This window comes from Prunus dulcis, chromosome 2 (assembly GCF_902201215.1).
Source record: "Prunus dulcis chromosome 2, ALMONDv2, whole genome shotgun sequence".
Classification (NCBI taxonomy): domain Eukaryota; kingdom Viridiplantae; phylum Streptophyta; class Magnoliopsida; order Rosales; family Rosaceae; genus Prunus; species Prunus dulcis.
In genome coordinates, this window is record NC_047651.1 from 8949540 (window position 1) to 8975739 (window position 26200).

The 26200-nt window shown below is 36.8% G+C and overlaps 3 protein-coding genes across 4 annotated transcripts; 1 reads left to right on the plus strand and 2 right to left on the minus strand.

Moving 5' to 3' along the window:
• Positions 1-7250: 7250 nt before the first annotated feature.
• LOC117617712 (protein trichome birefringence-like 36) lies at positions 7251-14115 on the plus strand. Its single transcript, XM_034347206.1, has 6 exons — positions 7251-7535; positions 12441-12547; positions 12784-12955; positions 13038-13219; positions 13328-13486; positions 13570-14115. The coding sequence occupies exons 1-6, from the start codon at positions 7314-7316 to the stop codon at positions 13865-13867; spliced, it is 1140 nt and encodes a 379-aa protein (XP_034203097.1). The 5' UTR covers positions 7251-7313; the 3' UTR covers positions 13868-14115.
• A 670-nt stretch (positions 14116-14785) lies between these two features.
• Positions 14786-15897, minus strand: LOC117617713 (germin-like protein subfamily 3 member 2). Its single transcript, XM_034347207.1, has one exon. It carries the CDS (start codon positions 15711-15713, stop codon positions 15066-15068), a length of 648 nt encoding a protein of 215 aa, XP_034203098.1. The 5' UTR covers positions 15714-15897; the 3' UTR covers positions 14786-15065.
• A 1584-nt stretch (positions 15898-17481) lies between these two features.
• Positions 17482-25944, minus strand: LOC117618687 (ACT domain-containing protein ACR12). Of its 2 annotated transcripts, XM_034348367.1 has the most exons (10): positions 25649-25944; positions 25218-25272; positions 21145-21267; positions 20580-20674; positions 19656-19740; positions 19479-19538; positions 18595-18650; positions 18302-18407; positions 18154-18222; positions 17482-18001 (listed from the first exon to the last, which is right to left on the minus strand). In XM_034348367.1, the coding sequence occupies exons 1-10, from the start codon at positions 25816-25818 to the stop codon at positions 17939-17941; spliced, it is 882 nt and encodes a 293-aa protein (XP_034204258.1). In that variant the 5' UTR covers positions 25819-25944; the 3' UTR covers positions 17482-17938. The 2 variants fall into 2 exon arrangements, with proteins under 2 accessions (XP_034204258.1, XP_034204259.1); XM_034348368.1 differs by lacking the exon at positions 20580-20674 and having other exon boundaries at positions 21134-21267; positions 25649-25896.
• Between the last annotated feature and the right edge of the window lie 256 nt (positions 25945-26200).

Below are 26200 nucleotides of genomic sequence, written 5' to 3' on the forward strand. Positions count from 1 at the left end.
ATAGAAAAATCGAAGTGGAAAATTTATTTTACGACGGCTGTTTTTATATAGGCGACGTAGTAGGAATCAATAACGCCGTCTTCTAATGTATTTAAAGACGTCATATTTTTTATTGTCGTGAAAATGATATTTAACGGCGTCTTATTTTAATTTTCGTCGTTGTATGTCTATCTTGCGGCCTTGTTCTGTTATTATGTGTCATATTTTTCCTTTTTTACGACGGTTTGTTTAGAGAGTTGGTCGTCTATTCTTATCCCCGACTTCTTTTTTAGATCTTTTTGCAGTACAAAGACGTCGTTTTTTATTTGTTGGTGACGTTGTATATTGTAACAACGACGGTGATTTAGCGTCGTGGTTTATGAGGGAAAAGATGACGGTGGATTCCACGACCATTGAAAAACCGAATACACGACGGTGATTTACCGTCGTCTTTTTGCTTTTTTGTAGTAGTGTAGGCTCTAACAATACACCAGCTTAACCACTTCTTCTTTTGTAAGGTCACGAAGAAAATGAAATCTGACATCTATATGTTTGCTTCTTCCATTTAACACAAGATTCTTTGAGAGTTTAATAGCGAACTATTATCACAATAAATCAATGTTGGCCCAACTTGATTGCAATGTATCTCTTTAAGAATTCTTCTTAACCAAACATCAAGGCAAGCACAAGAAGTTGCTGCTATGAATTCAGCTTCAGTGTGGATAAAGTAACAGTCAAATAATACGGTAGAATATTTTCAGATGTATTTCATTCTCCAAAAGGAGGTATTTATAATACAAGGCTACAAACCCTAGTAGGGTTATACTAGGAAATAAGAAAAGTCATAATTACATAATATCTATACAAAAGGAAATAAATAAAATCCTAATAGAATAAGAAGGAAATATCCTAATAGGACTAGGATATCTCGCCAACACTCCCCCTCAAGTTGGAGCAAAGACGTCACGCATGCCCAACTTGTCAAGCGAGTTGAGGAAGATACTTGTAGAAACAGCTTTTGTAAGGACATCGGCTAACTGATACTCAGAACTGATGAATGGGAAGGAAACAATCTCCACATCCAATTTCTCTTTAATAAAATTTCGATAAACTTTCACATGCTTTGTACGATCATGTTGTACAGGAGATTATTGAGAGATCTTTTCTCCTCTATAAAATGCTTCATATCTTATCCATGGTGTCCTAGACATGAAGCATAGCCCTCTCCTTTAATTGGACTTCAAATTTCTGTCAATTGAGTAATAGAAGGCCCACTTGGAATTTTTCTTAAGTGTTTAGAGTTTTTAATCAGTGTTTATAATTTAATTTAAAATTTAAAATGATTTATTATACGAGTTAGGAATTTGGAGTGTTATTAGATCCTTGAATCCATAAAGAACAAAGGATCCAATTAATTGGAATTTTTTTAATTTTACAAGTCATATTGAGAGAGGGAGGTTTTCCCACACACTCACATACCGTCAACGTGACTTTAAGGTTCGAAATTGAGATCACTGGTCTACAACTCAAGGCCATGTTTCATTGGGCTAGATCCCGTTGGCTTGGCCTAAGTATTTGAATTTTATGCAAAAAGTCACTTTTGGTCCCCATTGTTTACCACTTGTACCGCTAAGATCCCTATAGTTTCAATTTGGCTACTTTTGTCCATGTATTTTTCAATTGGAAGTAATTCAAGGACAATTCCCAATTTCTATCATATTATTCAAAAAAATTTACTTATTAGGCCCTAACAGTCGCTACCCAACATCAACCACTACTTTTAGCGGTGGGAATGGTCCGTTTTGATTCGGTTTTCCTTCGAATTGCAACCAAAATCAGTTCCATTCGTTTCGCTTTTTTATAGAGATATCATCAAAGAGAGAGAGAGAGAGAGAGAGAGAGAGAGAGAGAGAGAGAGAGAGAGAGAGAGAGAGAGAGAGAGAGAGAGAGAGAGAGAGAGGTGAAGAGATAAATAGGAAGAGAAATAAAAAGAAACAGGTGAAAAAGAGAGAAAGACGGAAGCTGAACAAGAACGGATATGGTTCATCTAAAAGAAAAAGAAATTGGGCTAGAGTAATTATTTAGTTGGGTATAAATTGGAACTAAGACATTTATGTATTAATTGGGCTAAAATATCTAGATATTACTTGGAGTTACTTATGTTATTTGAATATTAATTAGGCCTACTAATAACTTTAGATATAAATGAATAAGTAAACTTAACATAATCGTTCTGGTTCAGTTTATACTAGGTTTTTCAAGATAAGATCCCGGACGAAAACTGATCCAAAGCAGTCTAGTTCGATTTTGAGCCTCAGCTGACTTTGTTTGTTCGGTTCACCTGTTCAAATGCCTACCCCTTAATTAACCACACAAGTACACAGTGTTGCACTATAATCACACTACCTAATAATTACCAACACATAAACTGAGTACGTAGTACACCAACACATGAATTGAGTATAGTACACGTTCATGATCAGTCACACAAGATCCAGTTGACAACGTACTAGAGCTCTAACTGAATTTGTGTCTTTTACCCAAGGGTTTTAATCCCTAATTGTTGTCACGAGATGTGCCCCTCTTGACACTCTCATGAGGATTAAAGATATTCTTACCTCTATCCATCAACACAAATCATTCCATCCCAGAACAATGAAATGTCATTTTCACATTAAATATTATTTAAGGGACAATGTTAACTCTATCCATCAACACAACCATCACAACAATATGTGTGTGTGTGTGACCATTCTAATATTAATTTCCATCAATACATTCTTTCACATGGTTCAACATTATTGATTCTCAAATTAATAATTAAAACAATTTAAAATATCTAGATTTCCTTAGATGATTAGAAGAACACACTCAAAAGTATTAAGACAATAATGACTTACATTTAACATTAGTCAATGTAAGGCCAAATTGTTATAGGGTATGCTTACAACCATTTGCTTAAACTACTTTTGGCTGGAATCAATGTCACAAAACTGAATCCGAAGTATTCCTTCCTTCCATTTGCTTAAACTACTTTCGGCTGGAATCAATATCACTCTTCTTCAGCCTTGAAGGTGGAACATAGATTTTTTAGATGATCTTGCTTTTTGAAAACAAAATAAAAAAATGTAAGTGATAGTCTACACTACAACGGCTCGTAAACGAGTTATGATTTGGACCAAATATATCTCAATCCAAATATGAATTCATTTATAATTGGATTATCGGATTCGGATTGTATTCGGACTATCAGATTACACCTATCAATACATATCCGTTATGCGTCCGATTCAGATCAGATCGGATTTTATCGGATTTATTTTGCAATGTACAAAAAATCAAAGTTTCATTAGTACCCTCTCATTCTTATATTGTATTTATCTACTTTTTGTATCAATTTTTGCTATTTTATCATACAAATTAGTTTTTTTTGGTAAATACCACGAGGAGTCTCCACTCTTGAAGGGTGAGATTAATCCCCGCTCAGAATTCGGCTTGCTTCTAGCCACAGAGTGCTTCCAACGAGTTTCAAACTCCTGCCTTCGAGGCACCAAATAACCCTCCAACTAGAGGTGGCAGTTTGCCAACTGCACCACACCTTGTGGTTATCATACAAATTAGTTTTAAGTGTACTCTTAGTGCATATAAAACTAAAATTACTCATTTACACATATAAAGTATTAATATAAAGCATAGAAAAATTAAATTATACTTCATACTAAGTCAGATCGGATTAACTATAATCCATATCTGGATTCATTTATAATCAGATTATCGTATTCAGATTATAATCAGATTCGGATTGTAATCATATTGAGAGCATTTTTGCTCACTACCCTCCTAAAAACTTGACACGTCTATAAGTCTAACTATAATTAACCTTCTGTTTTTTATTTTTCTTAAGACATTATGAGAGAGAAAAACATAACTATGCTTTTCATAAAATTTAAAATAAAACATAATTATTAAAATTAAAATAATAATAATTTAAAAAAACCCAAACAGTCACCACGCACCACCACCCACCAAACCAACCTGTTCAGCCAACTCACCCCCCCTGGTGGCAACCCCCTTTCCTTCTTGCTGCCGGAAACCCCCTCTCCTCTCATTGATGTCAAGGACGGTCTCGGCAAAAGGTTGGCCATTGATGACTGCTTCTTGGGATCTTCGACTTGGCTGACTCGACGAGCTTCATGGCTTCAGTGATTTTCTGGGTACTCTTTAAAGAATCAGTGATTTTTTGGGCACTCTTTATAGAATCAGTGATTTTCTGGGTACTCTTTATAGAATCAATTCGAACTCGGATTTCACGCGGACCACAGTGGATAGTTGAGGTTGGTAAAGATTGAGAATGGAGACTTGGGCGGGAGATTTGGAGCAAAAGGGTTTTAGGATTTTGGAGATAGAAAATGTTGGCTTTTGTTGGGTTTTGCAGAGATTGAGCAAATTCAAACCTCTGCAAAATACCTAATTGGTGAGTGGCTGGTTGAACCTTTTTAAAGCATCAAAATTGAAAATTTCTTTTGGTAATTGGGTCTCTGTGAGACTGTGAACTCATTCTATTGGTGGATGTTTGCTCCATAATCGAGAGGTAATTTGATTGAGGTTACCTGGAGATAGAGGGTAGAGCATTGAATACGTATAAAATGAGGTGTTTCTAGCGGCGAGGAGGTGTTGTTGGGTTTTTGTTTTTTTGTTTTTAATAATTAGTTTTTAATTTTTAATTTTATTAAAAGAACTATTAAGTTTTTCTCTTTCATAATAATGTTATAAAATAAATAAATAAAAAATAAAAGGTTAATTATTGTTAGACTTATAGACATGTGCCGAGTTTTTAAAAGAGTGGTGAGGCTTTTGCTCCCAATTATTATTATCGGATGGAGAAGTCCAATCCATCTCCTATTAATTATACCAGATTCGTATCGGATTTGGATCAAAATCCGATCAATTGACAGGTCTACACACTATCCAAAGTGTCGTGTGTCATGAGGATTCGAATCTGATATCACTTATATTCAAATTAAAGCCCTTTTCTACTGAGCTACCTTCAAATCTAACAGTAAATCCAATTTTTGACTCCACACATCGGCTTTATGGGTAAAAACCATGTCAAACTTCCTTGGTTTCTTCACTTGAGGCCATTTCTCGGCCTTGCTTGACCATGTTTTGTTTGACTTCTTCATCAAAATATTCATGGGGCAACTTGAGCTCTTGTCAATTTTTTTTATGAAATTTTCTTCATCCTTCTCCTTTAGGCCAATGAAATTTTCCCTAGTAGGTGGAGAATGAGGTGGCCAGTTTTCAGATAGCCGCCAAGACAACTTCTTCGTGCTTGATCAAGGCCAGGTTAGTGTTAATTTTTCTTTTCGTTTAATAATTTTTCTTGATCAAGGCCAGTATAGTTGCTCTCGAATACAACCTTCTGTATACACTTTTCTATCAAAGCTAGGGAAGCCCACGCCACGCCACCTTAGTGCTATATCACAAGACTAGTCACTCATGAGGCTCCTCTTGTAATTTGCTTATAAAGTCCAGATCGACCCAGTAATTTACCAGTGTGGGACTCAACACACACCAACAGAACTGGGGTTGTTACATTCTCTCCCACTTAAATGCTTGACGTCATCATCAGGGCCCACAGTCAGATCCACACATGTGCCCTCGAGCCCACATTTTATCATTTTTCAAAACACATGGAAGCGCATGCCACTGCTCTGTTATAACCCAGAAGGAGGTAATTAGCACTGATGCCACTGATGAGTCTGTAATCACTTAGAACATTCACAATCATGCTATCTATTTTTTAGTTAAAATTTAGCTTAAAACATATAAAAGCTATTTTAGGAGTTCTTTATAAAATCTAAACTCCAATTATGCTCTCTAGTTTAGGGAGTCATAAATATCATAACTCTTTTTTAATCGGTCCATCTCTATTAAAAAATAGGCCAAATGTCACTTTTGGTCCCTGTAATTTTGGTACTTCAACCACTTTTGACCATGTAGTTTCAATTCCGTCAATTTTGCCATTGTAGTTTCATATTTGTAGCAATTCAAGGACATCTTAGTATTCTTGTTAAATTCTTTAACGATGCAAGGGACAATTTCGTCAAATTCTTTAACGATACAAATACGAAACTAAATGGTCAAAAGTGGTTGAAGTTCCAAACTATAGGGATCAAAAGTGACTTATAAAAAATAGTTAGTATTAAATAAGGGTTTAAAAAATACTCATCAAATAAAGCAACATTAGATTATAGGGAGCCACTAGGAGTGCTTTTTCTCTCCTTAGATTTAGGAGCTCTTAGAGGTCTCCTTATTTTAGGAGATGAATAAGGAACATGGTTGAAGTTGTATTTTTCTAATTCCTCTCTAAAATTTGTCTAAAAAGGTGATTTAGAGAACCTGTTATGGATGCTCTTATGAAGTGCATATTGACCAACATTTTGCCAATGTAAGACTCAACACATACACTAGCAAAACACGGAGTTTACACTTTAAAAAGGCTTTGCATATCTCAAGTAGAACATCATTTTTGCTTAAATTTTGCTCATATTCATAGCCAAAATTCGGCTTATGGTTGGTTATTTTTGCTACTTGAATAATTATTTACATCATATTAAAACAAATTTCTTGTAGCCATATCTATTATTGTTGTTGTTGTTGTTGTTGTTGTTGTTATTATTATTCAGAATAATAGTCATAGTTTGGCCAACAAACATTGCCGTCGTCATTATATTTTGAATTATAGTCATCGTGACCATATTGATTCAAATTGTGAAAACCTCTTGGATTATGCACTAGATGTCTCAACCATATTTTTCCCAAAAAGCGGAACCAAACCAGTGTTTAGACCAGTTTCAACTTTCTATATTTTTTTCCCAACTGTATAATTGATACCTAATATAGCATTCTAACAACAGCTAGAGTATTTAGCAAAAGAACATACATCATTTTCTGTTAATTAATTTGTCCAACTCTCCTTAATTTTCAGACAATTAACTGGTCTAAAGATCTCTTTAACCTTTTTGACGTTTGAAAAACATTACCAATGATGTGCATGGCCTACACATCCGTGAGTCACGGTGATCAAATTTCTCACTTTTTATCCCTTGTTTCCACTTTCCACCACCCCCAACCTCTCCACAACAGTGAAAAAGAAAAAGAAACATTAATGGCAATGAGTAGAAAGAACATTGCATGCATATGGTCCACCACACCGCAAGTCATGCCTTGACACAACAATTTCATCATAAGGCCATTGCAGCTTACAAAATGCTTCTTCTTTGGGACCCTTAATTTCACTACTCCAATTCAGCTCTCTCCTTTGTCTTCAAATGACAAAAACAAAGCTTCAACTCATCTTCCTCTTTAGCATCTTCATTGTCTTTCTGTGCTTCTCTCTTGGGAAGTCATCAGATTTTGAGCTGGAGGATGACTCTTGGCTTAATGATGAAGATGATGAAGTTAACATGGTTCAGAGTCAACAAAATTCAAGGAGCAGATGTGATTTTTCGGTTGGCAAGTGGGTTTACGATCAATCGTATCCTCTCTATGACTCTGGTGTTAGAGTTTCTGTTATTCTTGCTGGGTTTTGAGAATGGTTTCGTAAGAGAGAAGAATAGAAGAGTCGAATCAATTTTTTGAAAAATACTCTGCTTACACACAAAATCTGTGTGCAAGACGTTTTGTATACATTTTGTCTGTATGTAAGAATGGATCTCAGCCATCCATCTGACCAAAAACTAAAGTCACCACATATGACTATTTTGACCTCACACTTGGCAGATATGCTCAAGTGAATACACACATAAAGTTCATCTTATTACACTAATACTAATCAGCTACAGACTTATAATTCAACACTCCCCTTTAAGTCTTGAGCTGATTTCACTCCTAGCATACTCTTGAGATAGTTGAAGCGATCCTTAGCCAAAGGTTTTGTGAAGATATCTGCTACCTGCTCTTTAGTGGGACAATACACCAAATCGATGGTTCCTTCCTGCAATGCATCCTTAATAAAATGATACCTTCTGTCAATGTGCTTGGTCTTTTGATGGAACACAGAATTCTTTGTAATAGCAATGGCAGAAGTGTTATCACAGTGAAGAGGAGTAGCTTCAGTTTGAATTTCTCCAAAATCTTCCAAAACGAACCTCAGCCATATTGCTTGAGTTGTGGCTTCTGATGCGCTTATATATTCAGCTTCTGCCGTTGAAAGTGCAACACAGTTTTGCTTGACCGAAGCCCAAGAAAACACCCCACTTCCAAATGAGAATGCATATCCTGATGTACTCTTGCTGTCCTCCAATGAGCCACCCCAATCGCTGTCACAGAAGCCGATTAAACAAGCTTTCCTTCCCTTCACATACTCCAGACCATAATCCAGAGTTCCCTTGATGTATCTGAGTACTCTTTTTGCAGTTCCATAGTGTTTATTGGTAGAGCAATGCATGAATCTTGCCAATAAACTTGCTGCATACATTATATCCGGCCTTGTAGCAGTGAGATATAGAAGACTTCCCACAATGCTTCTATACTTTTCCTCACTTGCAGATCCACTTCCATCATTTTTAGATAACTTCTCAGTAGCTACAAGAGGAGTTGTGACAGTCTTTGCTTCATTTAATCCAAACTTACTCAGTAAAGAACTTGCATACTTCTTCTGATGAATGAAGATGCTAGAGTTAGTTTGAATCACTCCCATTCCGAGGAAGTGGTGAAGGAGTCCCAAGTCTGTCATCTCATACTTCATTTTCATGTCTTCCTTGAACTCTTCCAGCATTGATTTGCAACTGCCAGTGTAGACTATATCGTCCACATAGATAGAAACAATCAAGATATCTTCTCCCCTTGCTTTTATGTACAGAGTTGGTTCACTCAAGCTCTTCTTGAAACCACACTGTGTGAAATAATTGTCAATCTCTCCATACCAAGCCCTCGGAGCTTGTTTTAGGCCATAGAGAGCCTTATGAAGCTTGTACACCTTTTCCTCCTTGCCTTTGACTACAAAACCTTCCGGCTGCGCAACATAAACCTCTTCTTGTAGAACTCCATTCAAGAAAGCCGATTTCACATCTAGCTGATATAGTTTCCAGCTCTTTTGTGCAGCCAAGGCTATTAAAGTTCTAATGGTATCCAACCTAGCAACCGGTGCATAAGTCTCATTGTAGTCCAAACCAGGCTTTTGTGCATATCCCTTCGCAACCAACCTTGCTTTATTCTTCAACACTGTGCCATCAAGATTTAACTTGGTTTTGTAGACCCATTTAACCCCTATAACAGGTTTTTCAGATGGTCTGTCAACAAGTGTCCATGTGCCATTTTTTTTCAATCATAACCAGCTCATCCTCCATAGCTTTTAACCAAGACTTGTCTTGTTTGGCATCCTCATACTTCTCTGGATCCATAATGCACAGATTGCATTGAGCTAACACTTCATTCAAATTCCGCCACTTCAAAGGTGTATGATCAAATGCTTGATTATGCCCTTCACTTAAATGTGACATGCTTGCAGATTCACCCGAGATAGGTGACTTGAATTGAACATCAGAGTCTTCAATACTAAGAACTCTCCTAGGTGGAGATAATGTAGATGATGTAGGAGACAACACCATTCTATCACTGCTTCCTGTACTTATGTCACCATGAATAAAACTTCCAGCACTGGGGGATATTGACTCTGAGTTCTCTTCCCAATTCCAGGCAGCTTCTTCATCAAATACAATGTCTCTTGACAAGAATAGTTTCTTGGATAGTGGATCAAATACCCTATACCCCTTTTCACAAGTTGCATAACCCACAAATACTCCCTTGAAGCTTTTAGGCTCAAGCTTATGTCTGCGTTCAACTGGAATATGAACATAGCATAGTGAGCCAAATACTTTCAGATGTGCTATTCCTGGTTTTCTTCCAGAATAAGCTTGAAAAGGTGTAATGTTGTTCAAGGCCTTTGTGGGACACCTATTTAGAATGTACACTGACGTATGCACTGCCTCTGCCCAGAGAAAATATGGCATTTTCTTCTCATGCAACATGGATTTAGCCATCTCAATCACCGTTCTGTTCTTCCTCTCCACTACTCCATTTTGTTGTGGAGTATATGCAAGAGTGAATTGCCTTTGTATCCCTTCTTTTTCACAGAATAAATCAAATTCAGATGACTTGAACTCCCCTCCTCTATCACTTCGCAGACACTTAATCTTGAATCCACTTTGTAACTCTGTCATAGCTTTGAATTTCCTAAAACAATTGAATGCATCAGATTTATATCTCAGAAAATAAACCCAAATCATTCTAGAGAAATCATCTATCAACAGCATGAAATACTTATTTCCAGCAATTGAATCATTCCTCATAGGTCCACACAAATCAACGTGAACCAGTTCAAGTGGAGCAGTTGCTCTTTGCGCTTGATTTCTTGGAAATTCTTCTCTATGTTGTTTTCCAAATTGGCAGCCTTCGCATACTCCACTGTAGTCTTCAAGCTGAGGCAACCCATGCACCATTTCCTTGTCTCTCAATTGTTTGAGACCACCAAAGTGTAAGTGTCCAAGTCTCCTGTGCCAAGTCTCAGTAGAGTGGGTGACACTAGCTTTTAAAACCACTTGATTCTCAGATAATAAAACCAATGGATAGCATCTATTCACTTTCTTCTTCACTTTCATAACCAAGCTTTCCAGTGATGGACCATCATACACACTGCACATTCCACCACCAAACACCAAAAAATATCCATGCTCATCCATTTGACCTACACTTAGCAAATTTTCTTTTAAACCAGGCAGATACATTACTTCTCTAACATACTTTCTGCCCTTATTTGTATCAATCACCAATGAGCCCATTCCAGCTACATTCACAAGATCTCCAGTCGGCATTTGAACTTTGCCAGCTATGTTGGTTCTTACATCAACAAGTAATTCTACATTCCCTGTCATGTGGTTGCTACAACCACTATCAATGTACCATTCTCCATTCACCCTTGGTCCTGTGACTGTGCTATTTGCATAAAATAAATTCCCTGTCATCTCCAATTGACTAGCACTGTTTGCCTTTTGCACTGTTTTAGCTGCAGTACATTCTCTAGCCAAATGACCAAATCTTTCACAATTGTAGCACTTTGGCTTGCCTTTGTATCTGCATTCTCCAAAATGGTATTTTGAGCACACTTTGCATTGAGGCTTTACAGCTTCTTGATTTGCTGGCTGTGACGAATTGAAACTGTTATATGATGCAGAGCTGTTCTGATTTGGCTTTCCTTTTGACTCCCATGGTTTCCCCTTAGGATTCCAATTCTTCTGAGACTTCTGACCACTGGACTGAGAATTTCCCCTGTTTTGTTGTCCTTTTGAGCTCACAGAGAAGGAGGCAAATGCCTTATCAGCAGCATCAACAGTATGCATATCAAAACGTTGTTCCTGGCTTTTAAGAATAGCAAGGATCTCCTGTAATTCAACAGTCTCTATATTCTTTGTATTCTCAATTACAAGACAGATAGGATCATATGGTTTACTAAGGCTAATCAGAACTTTCTGCACAAGTCTTGCATTAGGCAAAATTTCACCAAACGTTTTCATCTGATTTATCAAGTCATTTAGCCTAGTAAGATACCCAGACAAGGTTTCATCATCTCGCATTCTACTATATTCAAATTCGCGTCTCAGATTTTGCAATTTCACAGATCGTACCTGATCACCACCGTGATATTCTCCGTACAACAAATCCCATGCCATCTTCGATGACTCAGCATTGGCGATTCGAGGGAAGATTTGATCCGAGACTGCATTCTGAATGATTCCCAAAGCCTTTGCGTCTTGCATTAACACAGCAGCCATTTTTCCATCAACGTCATCCTCTGATGATTCTTCAGCCTTCTTCTTCTCTGAATCGGAAGTTTTAAATCCCTTCTCTACCAAATTCCACAACCCATGTGATTTGAAAATCGTCATCATCTTGATTCTCCAGAACTCGTAGTTCTCACCGGAGAAAATTGGAGTTCTCACTTCGGAGCCTCCAGATCCAGACATCGTTGGTCTGAACGGGTCGATTCCTCTTCTCAGATGATAATGGGTCTTTGGCAGCTTCCACCGAGCTTCAACTCAGCTCAATGGGCTCACAGATTTACGCCCAAGCTCAGATGATCGAACCTGGCTCTGAGGCCATGTTAGAGTTTCTGTTATTCTTGCTGGGTTTTGAGAATGGTTTCGTAAGAGAGAAGAATAGAAGAGTCGAATCAATTTTTGAAAAATACTCTGCTTACACACAAAATCTGTGTGCAAGACGTTTTGTATACATTTTGTCTGTATGTAAGAATGGATCTCAGCCATCCATCTGACCAAAAACTAAAGTCACCACATATGACTATTTTGACCTCACACTTGGCAGATATGCTCAAGTGAATACACACATAAAGTTCATCTTATTACACTAATACTAATCAGCTACAGACTTATAATTCAACATCTGGTTGTCCATATCTGAGCACTGCAGTGACTTGTCAGAAAAATGGAAGGCCGGATTCTGACTACGAAAAGTGGAGGTGGAAGCCAAACAGCTGCTCCATTCCTAGGTACTCCTCAATTTAAACTTGGAGCTGTTACATTTTTTCTTTTTTCTTTTTTTGACAAAGTGATCATTTAAACTACTCTAATCGGCTACAAGGAGCCGCCACATTGTCTTAACCAACTTGCCCAATCCACGTATATGCTAGAGCTGTTCATTTTACATTACAAGATATGAACCTTCTGTGAAATGGATGCTATGAAAAGGTTTTGGGAGTTATTTCTTTGTTTTTTTGATATACAGGTTTGATGCATTGAAATTTCTTGGAAAAATGAGAAGGAAAAGGATAATGCTGGTGGGTGATTCTATAATGAGGAATCAGTGGGAGTCTCTAGTCTGCTTGGTACAAGGAGTTGTTCCAACTGGTCGAAAGCGAGTGACCTACAATGGTCCTTCCATGGCATTCCATGCAATGGTATGATTTTATTTTTTAATCCAGGATTAAATTCGATCCCTGTTCTTACATTGACATCAGTAGTAAATGTTCTCATATACAGGACTTTGAGACATCAATTGAGTTTTCATGGGCTCCACTCCTAGTAGAATTGAACAAAGGAGCTGAAAAGAAGAGAATTTTGCATTTGGACTTGATAGAAGAGAATGCACAGTATTGGAGAGGAGTTGATGTTCTTGTGTTTGATTCTGCTCACTGGTGGACTCATTCTGATCAATCGAGTTCGTAAGAGAAAATTCACATTGACCTTTCATCATTTCCTTTGTTTCCAGAAGTGGTAGTATTGTGGATGTCCTTGTGATCATAATTGAGAGTTATTCTAACTACTTTCAGGTGGGATTATTACATGGAGGGACACTCTCTCTATACAAATATGAACCCAATGGTCGCATACCAAAAAGGACTCAGTACATGGGCTAAATGGGTTGATTTAAACCTAGACCCTCGTAAAACCCGAGTAATTTTTCGAAGCATGTCACCTAGGCATAACAGGTAAGATACAATCTCTAATGCATTATGAAATTCTAACTCTGACCATTTCTCTATACTTCAATGTTTTTCTTTCTGTTGAGCAGAGAGAATGGTTGGAGATGCTATAATCAGCAGCAGCCTCTAGCTTATTTCAGTCACCAACATGTTCCTGAACCATTGCTAGTATTGCAAGGTGTATTGAGAAAGATGAGATTTCCAGTATATCTTCAGGACATAACTACAATGTCAGCTTTTCGAAGAGACGGGCACCCTTCTGTGTACAGAAGGGCAATGGGCCAGGAAGAGAGGCAGCACCCGAGGGACTTTTCCTCTGACTGCAGCCACTGGTGCCTACCTGGGGTGCCTGATAGTTGGAATGAGATTCTGAGTGCCTTGCTCTGAGTATGACTTTAATATGAACTTCTAGGTAAAGTTCGTCAGAGTAACTCTTTATTTATTTTTTTTTTCCTTCCATATTGAAGTTTGTAATGATAAGTCATGATGCTGTGTGGTGATGTTCTGCTGCAACAATGTGAGATGGTGATATTATGTGAGGTAGCAAAGTCTCTTTGCACTCATCTATGTGTCTCACGTTGCAGTCTTTGCTTCTTAAATTACTTATCAGAGAAGATGCTATAAATCTTTTTTTAGCTTCAGCATTCAAAATATGACTCCTTGGGGCAGGTAAGCATGCAGCTATAATTATAAAGGTTGAGGAACCACAGTTTTTAGAAAAAGCAAAAGGCATGATCTTCATTCTTAGCCATGAATGCATGACCTTCTTGAATGATGATGTCTGGTAATAGTTAGCACTTCTGTCCATTGTCTTTGCTGTAAGAGATAATACCACAGAAGGTAGAAGCTCAAGAAAATGGACAAAGATAAGCTGAAATGAAACCTCATTTTCTGACAACACTGGAGCATTCACTAATTAGCACAGCAATAGGAAATACAATGAAGCTTGTTTGAGCAGTGAACTTTTACAATGCTACTCAGCTTTGTGCATTTTAGATGCTGATTGCATACTCCCAGGTATGGAAATTAGGAAAAATTGAAAAACCATCCAAAAATCAAGAACAGGCAGACTGTTTGAATTTAATGTTATGATCAAGTTGTTCAAATTTTCATTGAGTATTTTAAATCAAAATGTACCTCTCTTTTTTTATTTCCTTTTTTTATTATCTAAATATAAGGAAAAATGGCTAGAACTTAAAAAATTTCGTAACAGCATGTTGATTATGGATTTAGAAGCAAGTAAAATTCTTTTTTTTATTTTTCTTCCCTCTGTTCGTTTGCAAATAAAAAAGAATAAAACCAATATTGGAAGGATTTAGCAGGTAAGTAGAGGCAATTTCTGGATACAGTAAAGAAAACTGATGCCAAAGAAGACTTTTTTGCATTGCACTCTGCCCACCATCTCCTCACCAGCAAAATTTATCCTACTGATTAGGATACACGTTGCAGTTCAATGGCTAAGAAATTTGGCCTGTAAATATACATTATTTAGACTTATATATTTCAGCAATCTAATTTGCTCATAAAATATGCAAACATACAAATTAATAAAACAAGGTAAAAAGTAAGCACCCTTCTAGCTGAATCAATGGGGACCAAGCTTCTTTTTCAACTTGGAAATTTCCTTAGAACTCATTCCAAAAGCCTTCTCCAAGAGCTTTTCTTTAATCCCAGATCCGAAAATTGCAGCTGGAATTCTCTGCGATCCAGGATTTTGGCTGTCAAAACTCCCCAATATAGTTGCTGGAGTATCACCAACATTCATTTGAAAGTGCACGAGACCCCTTGGAAACACCATCACCTCACCCTTCTTAATCACTTTAGCAAAAACCTTGTTATTTGTATCAACGAAACCCGAATAAATCGTTCCTTCAAGCACAAATGCAATCTCAGTGGCCCTTGGATGGAAATGTGGCACATTTACACCTCCAACTTCAAAATCAGCTCGGACAAGTGACACGCCAAGTGTGTTTAATCCTGGGAAGACATTTGAGTTCACTGAAACTGCAGAGAGCCCTGTTGGACCAAATTTTCCAGGAACCTTAATGCCAGCATATACAAAATCTTCTACTGTTACAAGGGATGAGTTCTTGCATTGCTTGGCACGGCTTGCAGATTCTGTGTTGGCTATGCAGAAGTCCTGAACCGGATCCGGATCAGAAGCCCGAGTGACATAGCTGTTGAGGAGGATGAAAAAAAGAACAACCATTTTGTACAAAATGGTTCTGCACATCCTTGTTATAAAATCAAGAATGCAGGAGGAGAAATGGTGTTTCAAATAATTGGATGCAAGGAAATTAAACTATAGTAGTATCAGACAAAATGTAATGGACCTATTTCAAATTTCAGACATACAACCACTCTGATGTGAATTGTGGAATCAAACAAAACTGCTCAACTTTCAAGGCTATTTACTAGAGAAGAAAACAAACCATTGTTGCTAAAATAATAGAGGGTGCTGTACTTTACAGTATACCTTGCTTGGGAATAAAGTGAAATTGAGGATTAGTTAGCCAGGAAATGACCACATCCACAAGCATGTGTTTTGCTTTTTTTGTCTTTTTGCCTGTTTCTGGTGGATAATTGGTTATAGTGGGGCTTGACTGTGCTTATGGCTCTCATTATTGCTAAAGCCTAGTCTTAGCTTAAGCACAAATAAACTGTCCTAGCTGCCACTCTCAGCAACCACCCAATTGTTTATAATTTCTTATTCCTCTATCTTGATCTTTAACTGCTACTCTTCAAGAACATGCATTTTTTGTGCCTCCTGTATTTTCACTTTAGAAGAAGGAAAAACTGGCATCACTTTCTAGGTGTTATGGGGTGGACCATATGGTGGTTTGGGACATAATTAGCATCTAAGTATGTTGTTTTAAGATTTGGGAAAATTGCATTCATACGTCTTGGATTTGTCTTTAAAGGTTGAACTTTGGACATTATAATATATATTTTTTAATACAAGCAGTGTCTAACTCAGTGGAAAAGGGCCTTAACCTTCAGACCAGTGGTCTTAGGTTCGAACCCCTATAGCACCTTGTCGTGTGCCTGAGAAATTTACATTATAATTTGTTGGGTCAGAAGAAGGAAAAAGTAGTATCACTTTTTAGGTGCTGAAGGGTGGATAATATGGTGGTTTGGGATAGGCATCATCATTTGGCCCTCGGACTCATGGGCCATATGGAGGCCCGCCCGGCCCATCAAAAAAAAGTCCGGCCTAACCCGTTATGGGCTTTGAGATGGCCCGGCCCGGCCTGTTAGGCCTGCATACATATATAATTATGTATAAATAAGAGTTTAGGTTTAAGATTATATCACTTAAATCACATATATAATTTGTTTCATTTCATTTACTTTTCTTTACTCATTCCTAGTTTATAATTGGATTAGTAGCACATTAATTTGTGTCAATTGTTAATTCAACAATTATATTATATATATATATATATATATATAAGATGAACAACATATCACCTCACAAAATATAATCATATCATGAAACATAATCGTACCACCAAATATAATCATGCTTTTCTTGAACACATCACCAAATATTTGCATATTTATTCATACCATTCCTTAAAAAAAAAAATTTTAAATACTTATTATTTTTAAAAATTATTTCTTAAAACATATTACAATCTAATTATGTAATAACCTCAAAAATAATACTTGGTTTTATTATTTTTGTGAAAAATTTTATAAGTTGCGTGACTTTATTGGGTGTTTTATGAATTTGATTTGATGTGAAAATATTGAAATTAAGTGAGTTTAATCTCAAATTTGGACTAAAATGCCTTTATGATTAAGTTTATGATTTTTTTTTTTAATGAAGTAGGGGACATAATTAGCACCCAATTATGTTGTTTAAGACTTGGGAAATTTGCATTCATATGACTTGGGTTTGACAAAGGTTGAATTTTGGAAATTATAATGAAATTAACATTTGCATGTGTTTGGCAGTTAATTGTGTTCTTGTCTCTTTGAAAATCAAGAAATGAAAATAGCAAAACAAAAAACTGAAATTCATGTTCAACTGTTTGAACACAACCCAACAAGGCATTGAGCGTGCTAGAGAGGGGGAGCGTAAACACGTATTCATAAGTTTACATGACCTTACATGTATAGAAAAATTGTTCAAATGTTCTTAAAACAGGTGAATTGAGTTCCAAATCTCCAAATTTCCCCTCTAGTATGTAAAAAATTATAGGCACAGTCAACAAATGCTGGGGAATATTTTTCATCCAACACGGATTTTGATTACAATTATTCATATTTCACTGCTAATTTTCAGGTACTAGACATGAGAATCCCTGGAAACTCATCCAGAAAAAATCCCATGCTGCAGGAACATGAACTCAAAATCTTGAAAACTCGCTGATCGACGAGTCACTTTGAGCTGACTGTTTGGTACAATTTGATTTACAACTAAAAGTAGTCCAAGCAGTTCCTCCAGCTGTATTAGTAACTATCTATATCCGTTTCTGGCCTCCGGATGTAGTAACGTAGACAGTTCACTAACACCTGCAAATTCAAAGAAATTGTTAACAAAGATAGTGCAGAGGTTCTTACACTACATAACCCGATTTTCACATAAGCAGCAGCTCCCGCCAACAAATATTGGCTATCTAATGGTCAATAATTTGGCTTGACAGCACAGAACCAAAATCAATTACCTGAGACAAGGAATTGTTTAACGCTGCCCCTCTGTAGCTGACATGAAATGTATCTTTGGCTACCAAGCCCTATAAGACAGAAAGAAAGTTAATCACAGGAAAATGCAAGGAAAGAGGGAGAGAGAAAGCAATTGGGTTGAGGCCATACTTCTGTATCAATCTCAGCTGATTCCACATCGATATTAACATCAGCAATGATTTTGATGATTTCTACTAGCAACCCAGGTCGATCTGCTGTCTCAATGTAAAGCAAGCTGGTGATATGGAGAATATAATGCACAGTTAAATGATAAATCAAACAGAAACCAGTGTGAAGAAAGCTTAGAGGAGATTTTTGTTTCCAAAATCAATGTGATGTGAAGGAGAATACAGGAATTGAAATACCATAATAACTAATGAAATTGTAATGCTAAATGCTAGTTTCAATTATATGTTCCAAACCTCCTCTTAGGCCCATCTTCCTTCACATGTATATGAGTTGCTATATCAACATCAAGCTGTAATATCACAAACAAGTTGTCAAAACAAAGCACAAACAATCATGTATAAACTAAGTGTTTCAGCAATGAAATCATATTTGATTCACAATGAAATAAAACTAACTATAATAAGATTCCTCTTGAAAAAAATATAGAACCATAAAACAAATAATTTTCTTGAGCTTTAAAGAACCACATGAAACCATTGACCAAAAGCAAATCTTATGGCAAACTGACTACAACAAAGCATGGAGATCCATCTGTGTGGTGACACGCTATTAAACACAAACGAGCAGCAGCTACCCTTACCTTTTAACTTCACATTTTAACATTCAAGTATGCTACAAATTCAGAATCTAAGTAAACTTTAAAACCATAAACCATCAAGGAAACATATTGACATTATGCAAATGACTTTCCACAAAATTGAAGCCCAAGCATTGCAAACCCAAGTAAGAAGATACATTTATTAATTTTATTGAGCTTTAAAGAAACATAAGAAGTCATTGAAGAAAAGCAATTCTGATGGCAAACTGACTACAACAGAACATGGAGATCTATCCGTGTGATCTGCAGCTTCCAAAACCTTTAATTGGACCTGATAATACAAAGGCTATGGAAACATAATGTTTATAATGCTGGTACAATCATCAGAGAAAAGGGCAAGAGTGACCAGATCCTATAATTGTGTTTCATTAGAACATGACTCCAACATAAGCTGTTCGGTGCTAAGAGTTTAAGTTCAAACAGTGATGTCCACAGCAGAGAAGATCAGATAAGAACAATAAACCAGACATAGGGATGAAGAGGTTATGATTGTAAGGCTATAAGGTTTAACAACATCACCTTCTTCTCTGGACCTTTTATTCCAAATGCTTCACCCATTGCTAGTAGCTGACTAGATTCCTAGAAGGAATTCAAGCAGAAACTGCTATCGTTAATGAAATCAATGAATCATTGTAAGAAATGTAGAAATATGATAAAACTTCAAAGATAATAAGTGAGTGTAATCAGCATTCTTACTGGATGATACTTCAAAAGATTGTTGATGATGGTAAGTCGAATTCTCTCTAACATATCAGGATCTTCAACTTTGCGCCCAGTGTCTCTATCATTACCAAAATCAATCTGTAAATGCTAAAAACTTGCAGTACAACATATGAGAGCATTGGCTTATAGATGGTACAACAATTGAAATTGACAATTCCACACTAGTACTGACGGAAATGAAGCACATTCAAAATTTTGAAAACACAGGTGTACAAGTGTTTTAGAAGTAATAATAAACACCCTGAGCAGTTCTGCTTACAATAAACACGAAAAAAAAAATGTCACAGTATCCAAATTGGCTTGAATTATTTTCTTTTTGCATTTCATTTTGTAGCCATATTGGCTTACTCATAGCAATGAGTATTATTACAACTTAATTAGGGGCCCTCTATGGACAGAATGTTACTAGAGACACAGGTTGATATGATCACCCCTGATGTACAAATTTACCCACAAACAGGATGAACTAATAAACCTTATTTCTACTCAAATTTTGCTAAAAAAGAGAGGTGGTGCAAATCCCAGAGCATTATTGTCGATACCCTATGTGGTATGTACGATGACCGAAACTTGATGGCTCTGCAACTGAATTGAAGCAATTAAACTTGTATTAGGAGGTTGCAGTTGCAAGGATTTGAACTCCAGATCTCCTGCCCTGATACTGCAATACAGTGTATGGGCTTACCACTATTCCCTAAAAGCTTTAACTATTAAATGGTGATAATTTAATTGGCATATAAAGAGCTATATTAGGCACTTAGACCTATACTGTTCAAGAATCTCCACCAGAACCACAAAACTGGCAAACTTCCTTTCAGAACCATATATGAGATTAACTCTCCATAAGCATATGTAAAAGTGAAATATGATGAAAAACAAAATTAAAAAGGTACTCACAACCACGTTATATAAAATTTTGTTTGTTTGACTGGTCCCTCAGTGGTAACAGTTCCCTTTACCACATCCAATCCCAAATCTTTCAATGCATTGATCTGTCATTCAAACAAAAGTAAGCAAACAATCATAAGCTTCCTTAACTTTTTTTTTTTTTTTCTAATTTTTAAATCTTTGGAAACTAATGCTCAGGGCGTCAGAACTAGACCACATAGAGCCACTTTCACTTAAAACTGATCTGATTATTACACTGACTACATGCAGCACATTTGCTGGTGGATTCAAGTGTTTCTGATTATTCCAAACAACTTCAGTTGACTTCAACAGAGTGACTTTCATGGACTCAAAAAGCTTTAACAAACTACATTGTGGGATTCTAACCAAAAAAAGCAGTCCTATTTGAAAATAACTGGTGTCTTCAAGATTTTGGCTTAAGCAAATCTGCTTTAAAACACCTCTTCCTACATTTCTTCACACTCAAAATTGAATTCCAATGTAAAGAACTAGAGACTCGCAATGGATTTTATCCTAAAACAGAGAATTTACAAAGTTCCCACATCCACTTCACCGTATCAATGAGAGCTCCAAGGCGATCACCAAAGCTGAGTTGCACAGTAGTTGCATCAGAATCTGAATCTTGATCGATCATAACAACTGGCATCGGAACGTAATCACCATCTTGATCAGACTTCTGCAGTTTACAATGCCCATCAATTTTATGACAAATTATACAATCTGGTCACACTCTTGCAGATTATCAAACTTCAGTCTGGAAGTTTATTCAAGCAATTTACATCCCCAAAAGTTCAGAGAACAAGAAGAAGGAATAAATTAGCAAAAGTTCAACTCATTACTGTACCATACCAATAAGTTGTAAAATTTTGTTAATTTCCCACCCAAAAAACAGAAAGGGTAACATACAAATATAATTGGAGGAAAAGAACGAAATCAAATAACCTTAAAGGAAAAGTCTACAAGAATTTCACTACAGGTGTGAATGAGAATATGAGATATATTATTCAGGTAATATCTTACTGACTAAGAGTAAGGGACATTAAAATATCATATTGTAGACAGCAAAACTTCAACATTTTTAAATGTGTCTTTGGTTGTAATCATACAAAGTAAAACTAACAAAAGTAAATTTGTCTTGTGGACTTCCAAAAGGAGTAAACTACTTTCTTTTTCAATTCAAGGAGTTACTCAATGTCCATTGACAAAGCTGATCTGCTATCAAAACAAAGCTCACTGGCCATAGACATGACCAACCCTGAATTCCTGACTGAAGAACAGGGGGAGAGAGAGAGAGAGAGAGAGAGAGAGAGAGAGAGAGAGAGAGAGAGCTCTTGCAAGGGGAAACTGGAAGCCAAGGAGAGCTCTTGCAAGGGAAAAAACAAGAAAGATATTTGTAGACTGTCACCTTGCCAACCAATTTCAACATCTGCCTGCACTAGAATCCGCGAAAGGAGTGACCTAAGCTTTTTCTTTTATTTATAAGAAGTAAATTTTCATAGAATAGAATTGAAATATATATCACAGGGGACAGGTATTCTCTGATATCACCATTCTAAACCACATCAAACAAAAATCCATGAAAAAAATGGGTTAATTCATAATAACATCTCTTCAATCAGAAGACACCAATATACCAATCCTTAAATTCCCAAGAAACAGAAGCCCACAAAGATTTCCAAATTCAAATGTCCCACAAATGATCAACATCCTCCCTCCTAATTCCCTAAATAATTCAATGATCCACACAACCCAAAATAATGCTAACACATCACATCTTCCCAGCATGATACCCTTTCTTCCTCCAAAAGAGTCTTGTAAATTGTAATAATAATGTATCACGCGAACGTGGGATTGCCCAACTCAATCTCGTCTCCCTAAGCAGTCTAATTCACAAAGAATATACAACTGGAAAATGAAGTAGTAGAGGTTCAAACATTTGGCATCACTCTTGCACATTACACACCATTGAAGAGGAAAATAACTATGGGTTTCCCCCACTGGGACAAGTCACAGGTATTCACCTTCCCATGAGCAATAATCCAAGCTAAAACCCATACCCTTTCTGGTACTTTGGCCTTCCAAATTGCATGGGAGGGACCAAGAAACAGATCTTGAGAACCCAACTCCCAAATTCTCCTATGATGCCTTTATGGGACCAAACACAACATCTCTAGAATAGAACTCAGTTAACTCCCCCACTTCTCATCCATAAAAATTTCTTTAAAATCTAGAAAGATAAAGGAAAAGAAGAGGGATCTAAACACAAACAAGCGATGGACGAATTATGAGATCTTGATAACATGTATAAGTAAAGCAAAAGATAACAAAATTATGTTTCCCCTACCCATCTCTCTTCCCAAAACCTCACCTTTTCCCTCATTCCCCACACCGAGTCCACAGAAAAAAGAGTCTCCACCTATTTCTATGGATGTTGTTCAGGGTTCCATTCCTCCTCCAGTGCCACGTATTCCTTCTACTGGTTCTGCCACTACAGATCAGATTACTTACGTCTTGGATAATGAAGTTGTGGCCTCGTCTGCTGGAGGTTCTACCCGTTATCTGGTTTGTTGGGTTGAAAGGCCTGCTACTGAGGATACTTGGATTACAGAAGCTGAATTTCATCAGTTGGATTCCACTCTTCTGCACAGTTATCAGAATGCTCTTCATGATCTTGATTTGGCTGCATCCCATCCTTCTATCATCCATACTTACCAACGTCGTCATCGTCCTTAATCTTGGTTTACTCGCCGGTGTCGAGTTCTTTCTCGGTGGGGGAGAATGATGCAGAATGCATATTATTAGTTTTCCTAATTCTATTTGGATTAGTTTGCCTATTATCAGTTTTCCTAATTCAGTTAAGGATTCCTTGTTGTTGAAGGATCGCTTATTAGTTAATTTGCTTTCCTATTTCTTAAAGTTCACTTTTCCTTTTCCTAGGCTAAAAAGGGTTTTGCCTCTATAAATAGAGCAGTTTGTAATCTTTTAAGGCAAACTTGATTAATGATAAATTTCCTTACTTTACACTCCCTGATTCCTTCCCTTTCCCTTTATCTCTTCGATCTCTAATTCTTCTCCCCAATGTCTTATTTCTTCTTTGTTCTATTGCTTAAGTGTTTACTCTAATACCTACGGGCTGTTCTACATCAAGATATCTTTCCAAGGGTATCACTTTGAACCCCTCATCACAACATTAGAGTCCCAGCCACTCCAAGGGCATCGACCTGAGATGTCTTTCCAAACAAGTGACCTGTGCGCTAGAATAATAATACAGTAGGTGATAGGTGAATAAAAAATGAAAGCTACCTTCGCATTACCAGGCTAATACTGCTAGAGTGAACCAATGGGAATGGAGGGCACAAAAGTGTGGTAGATTTTCTTATTACTTAACTTTTCCACATTGCTAAAGATATAATATTTTGGGGCAGTATTGGAGCTCTTCGGTACCTTTCATTGCAGGATCACTTTACAAGAGCAAGTTCTACCCATGGTCCATGACAAAAAACAAAGATAAATACTAGAGTTGGTCAGGGTTTCGGTAGTAGAATGAGAAGAGAGAAAACTGAGAATGGAAATGAATGTTCAACCCTTTTTGGATACTATAGTCAAATACAAAGATATATTGAGTCATATAAAACAGAATCATATATATTTATCATCCCCAACTTGTTGCATAACTCAAAGGATTCCCCTTTACCCTCAGGGCTTTAGTAAGCATAACCCCCAATTCATCCCTAATCTCTTAAGGAATGGAAATCTACTTCTATATGCTTAGTTCTCTTATGGACAACTGGAGTAGAGGCAATATGTATAGCTCCTTGATTGTCACAAAGCATTCTGATAGGTTTTCAAGATAGAATACCCATTTCTGCAACAAAGTGTCTTCACCCAAATCATTACAGATACATAAATCTATACTCAGGTCCGGCACCTGATTTAGTCAGGCACTTTGTGTCTTTCTTTTCCATGTAACCGAAATATCGATGGTCAATACAAGAATCATGAGTCCAATTAGCATCAGGAAAAACAACTCCAACTTCAAAGGTGTTACAGGGCCTAGTTACTGTCACGCGTATATAACAATCCAATCTTCGGCATACAACATTTCAATCTTCTAATGTGAGAACATAGGACAAAAAGTGGGCTGCTTAGAAATGATTTGATTGTTTTGATTATGGCTCTGAACCATGTTAGGATTTCAGTGGTAGCACGAGAAGAGAGAAGAAAAAAGGAGAGAGCAGAACAAAACATTCAACTCATAGTGAGATGATCATATGCTCACTTATATATGCGTTGAAGAAACAAGACTACATAATAACCCACCCCGTATAGCTCAACAAGATTAAAAACCCAACTACTAGGATATAGTCTCAATTCTGCAACTTCAAAGTCTGCTGCAAAAGATTAAAGTTTTTCAACATACAGGCATCTCCACTAGACTCCAATGTATGTTGTCCTTTCAAAGAAATTGATCACAACTTATTTCATTTTTCAAAGAAATCGTCAAAAATAATATGACTGTTTTAGAAAATTCTAGAGAGTACAACACCAGCAGAATCCAACATAAATATGGAATTCAATACCATAACCATGATATTATGTTTGTATTAAGCATGCAATGTAACTGACCAACGAGGTTGACCCAACTGCATTCAGACCATTGGTAGACGCACACACAGTGTTCCTGCATAATATTTTACGGAAAATTAATCAAAATCAGAATGAAATTTAAATTATACACCTAAAATGAAAATTAAATCAGTATCTAGTTGACTTCAAACTTTCTTTTAATTCTCTCTGCGATCAAATGGATGGTCCATTTCCATTAGTTGCCACAATTTGCTCAGCAACCAAACAAAACAACAATGAATGAATAAAATATTTACATGAAGAATAATAAAAAGAAGAGGAAAATGTCAAATATTGTTGAATCCAGAACCGTAAATCACAAACACATAAACGAGAGATCGGCAGCTTTTTAATCCACCATATTCTTAGCAACCAAACAAAACAGAAAAGAAAACCCAAATGAAAAATATATTAGGAGAGAGCACTCATACATTTTTCTGGAGAAAGTGTCAGCATGTTGAGAGCATATGGTAGGAAATGGGAGGAGCTTGGAAGGCTCATATGGAGAGAGGTGAGGCGGAAGGGCAAATTCGGAATCGGAAATTTTTGATAGATGGAGAGTGAGAGAAGAAGCAAAGAGAGCCGAGTTGGTGAAGGCCATGGGACTAGAAAGAAATCAATGAAATCGTTTGTTTGAGTTTCAGAATTTGGGATTTTGGGCTCTGATTGCTGACGGAGAAGAAGTGGGGAGACTCAGGAAATGGAGCATCGACAAGGAGAATATTTTGGTTGTTGCGTCACCTTAAGTGGGGCCTACTTTAGATCAATAGAAGCCACGTCATATTGTATTTAAATCTATTATGAATATATCAGAGCATGTTAAATGACAAATATTAAATTTAAATTTGATGAGTAATGGGCTAATTTGATTGGCAATTTCTACAGTGCACCTGGCGCATGGGTGCACCATTTGTCGTTTATGAAATTGATTTATAAAGAAAATAGGAGAGAACTTGCTATAACATGTCAAGGTAATAGGTTCA

Coding starts and splice junctions, on each gene's coding strand:
- LOC117617712 (XM_034347206.1), top strand. CDS start 7,314: ATGACAAAAACAAAGCTTCAACTCATCTTCCTCTTTAGCATCTTCATT. Junction 7,536..12,440: donor AATCGTATCCTCTCTATGAC/TCTGGTGTTAGA, acceptor TATAATTCAACA/TCTGGTTGTCCATATCTGAG. Junction 12,548..12,783: donor AACAGCTGCTCCATTCCTAG/GTACTCCTCAAT, acceptor TTTGATATACAG/GTTTGATGCATTGAAATTTC.
- LOC117617713 (XM_034347207.1), bottom strand. CDS start 15,713: ATGTGCAGAACCATTTTGTACAAAATGGTTGTTCTTTTTTTCATCCTC.
- LOC117618687 (XM_034348367.1), bottom strand. CDS start 25,818: ATGGCCTTCACCAACTCGGCTCTCTTTGCTTCTTCTCTCACTCTCCAT. Junction 19,741..20,579: donor AAATTTTATATAACGTGGTT/GTGAGTACCTTT, acceptor TGGTAATGATAG/AGACACTGGGCGCAAAGTTG. Junction 18,002..18,153: donor TAAACAATTCCTTGTCTCAG/GTAATTGATTTT, acceptor TTGAATTTGCAG/GTGTTAGTGAACTGTCTACG.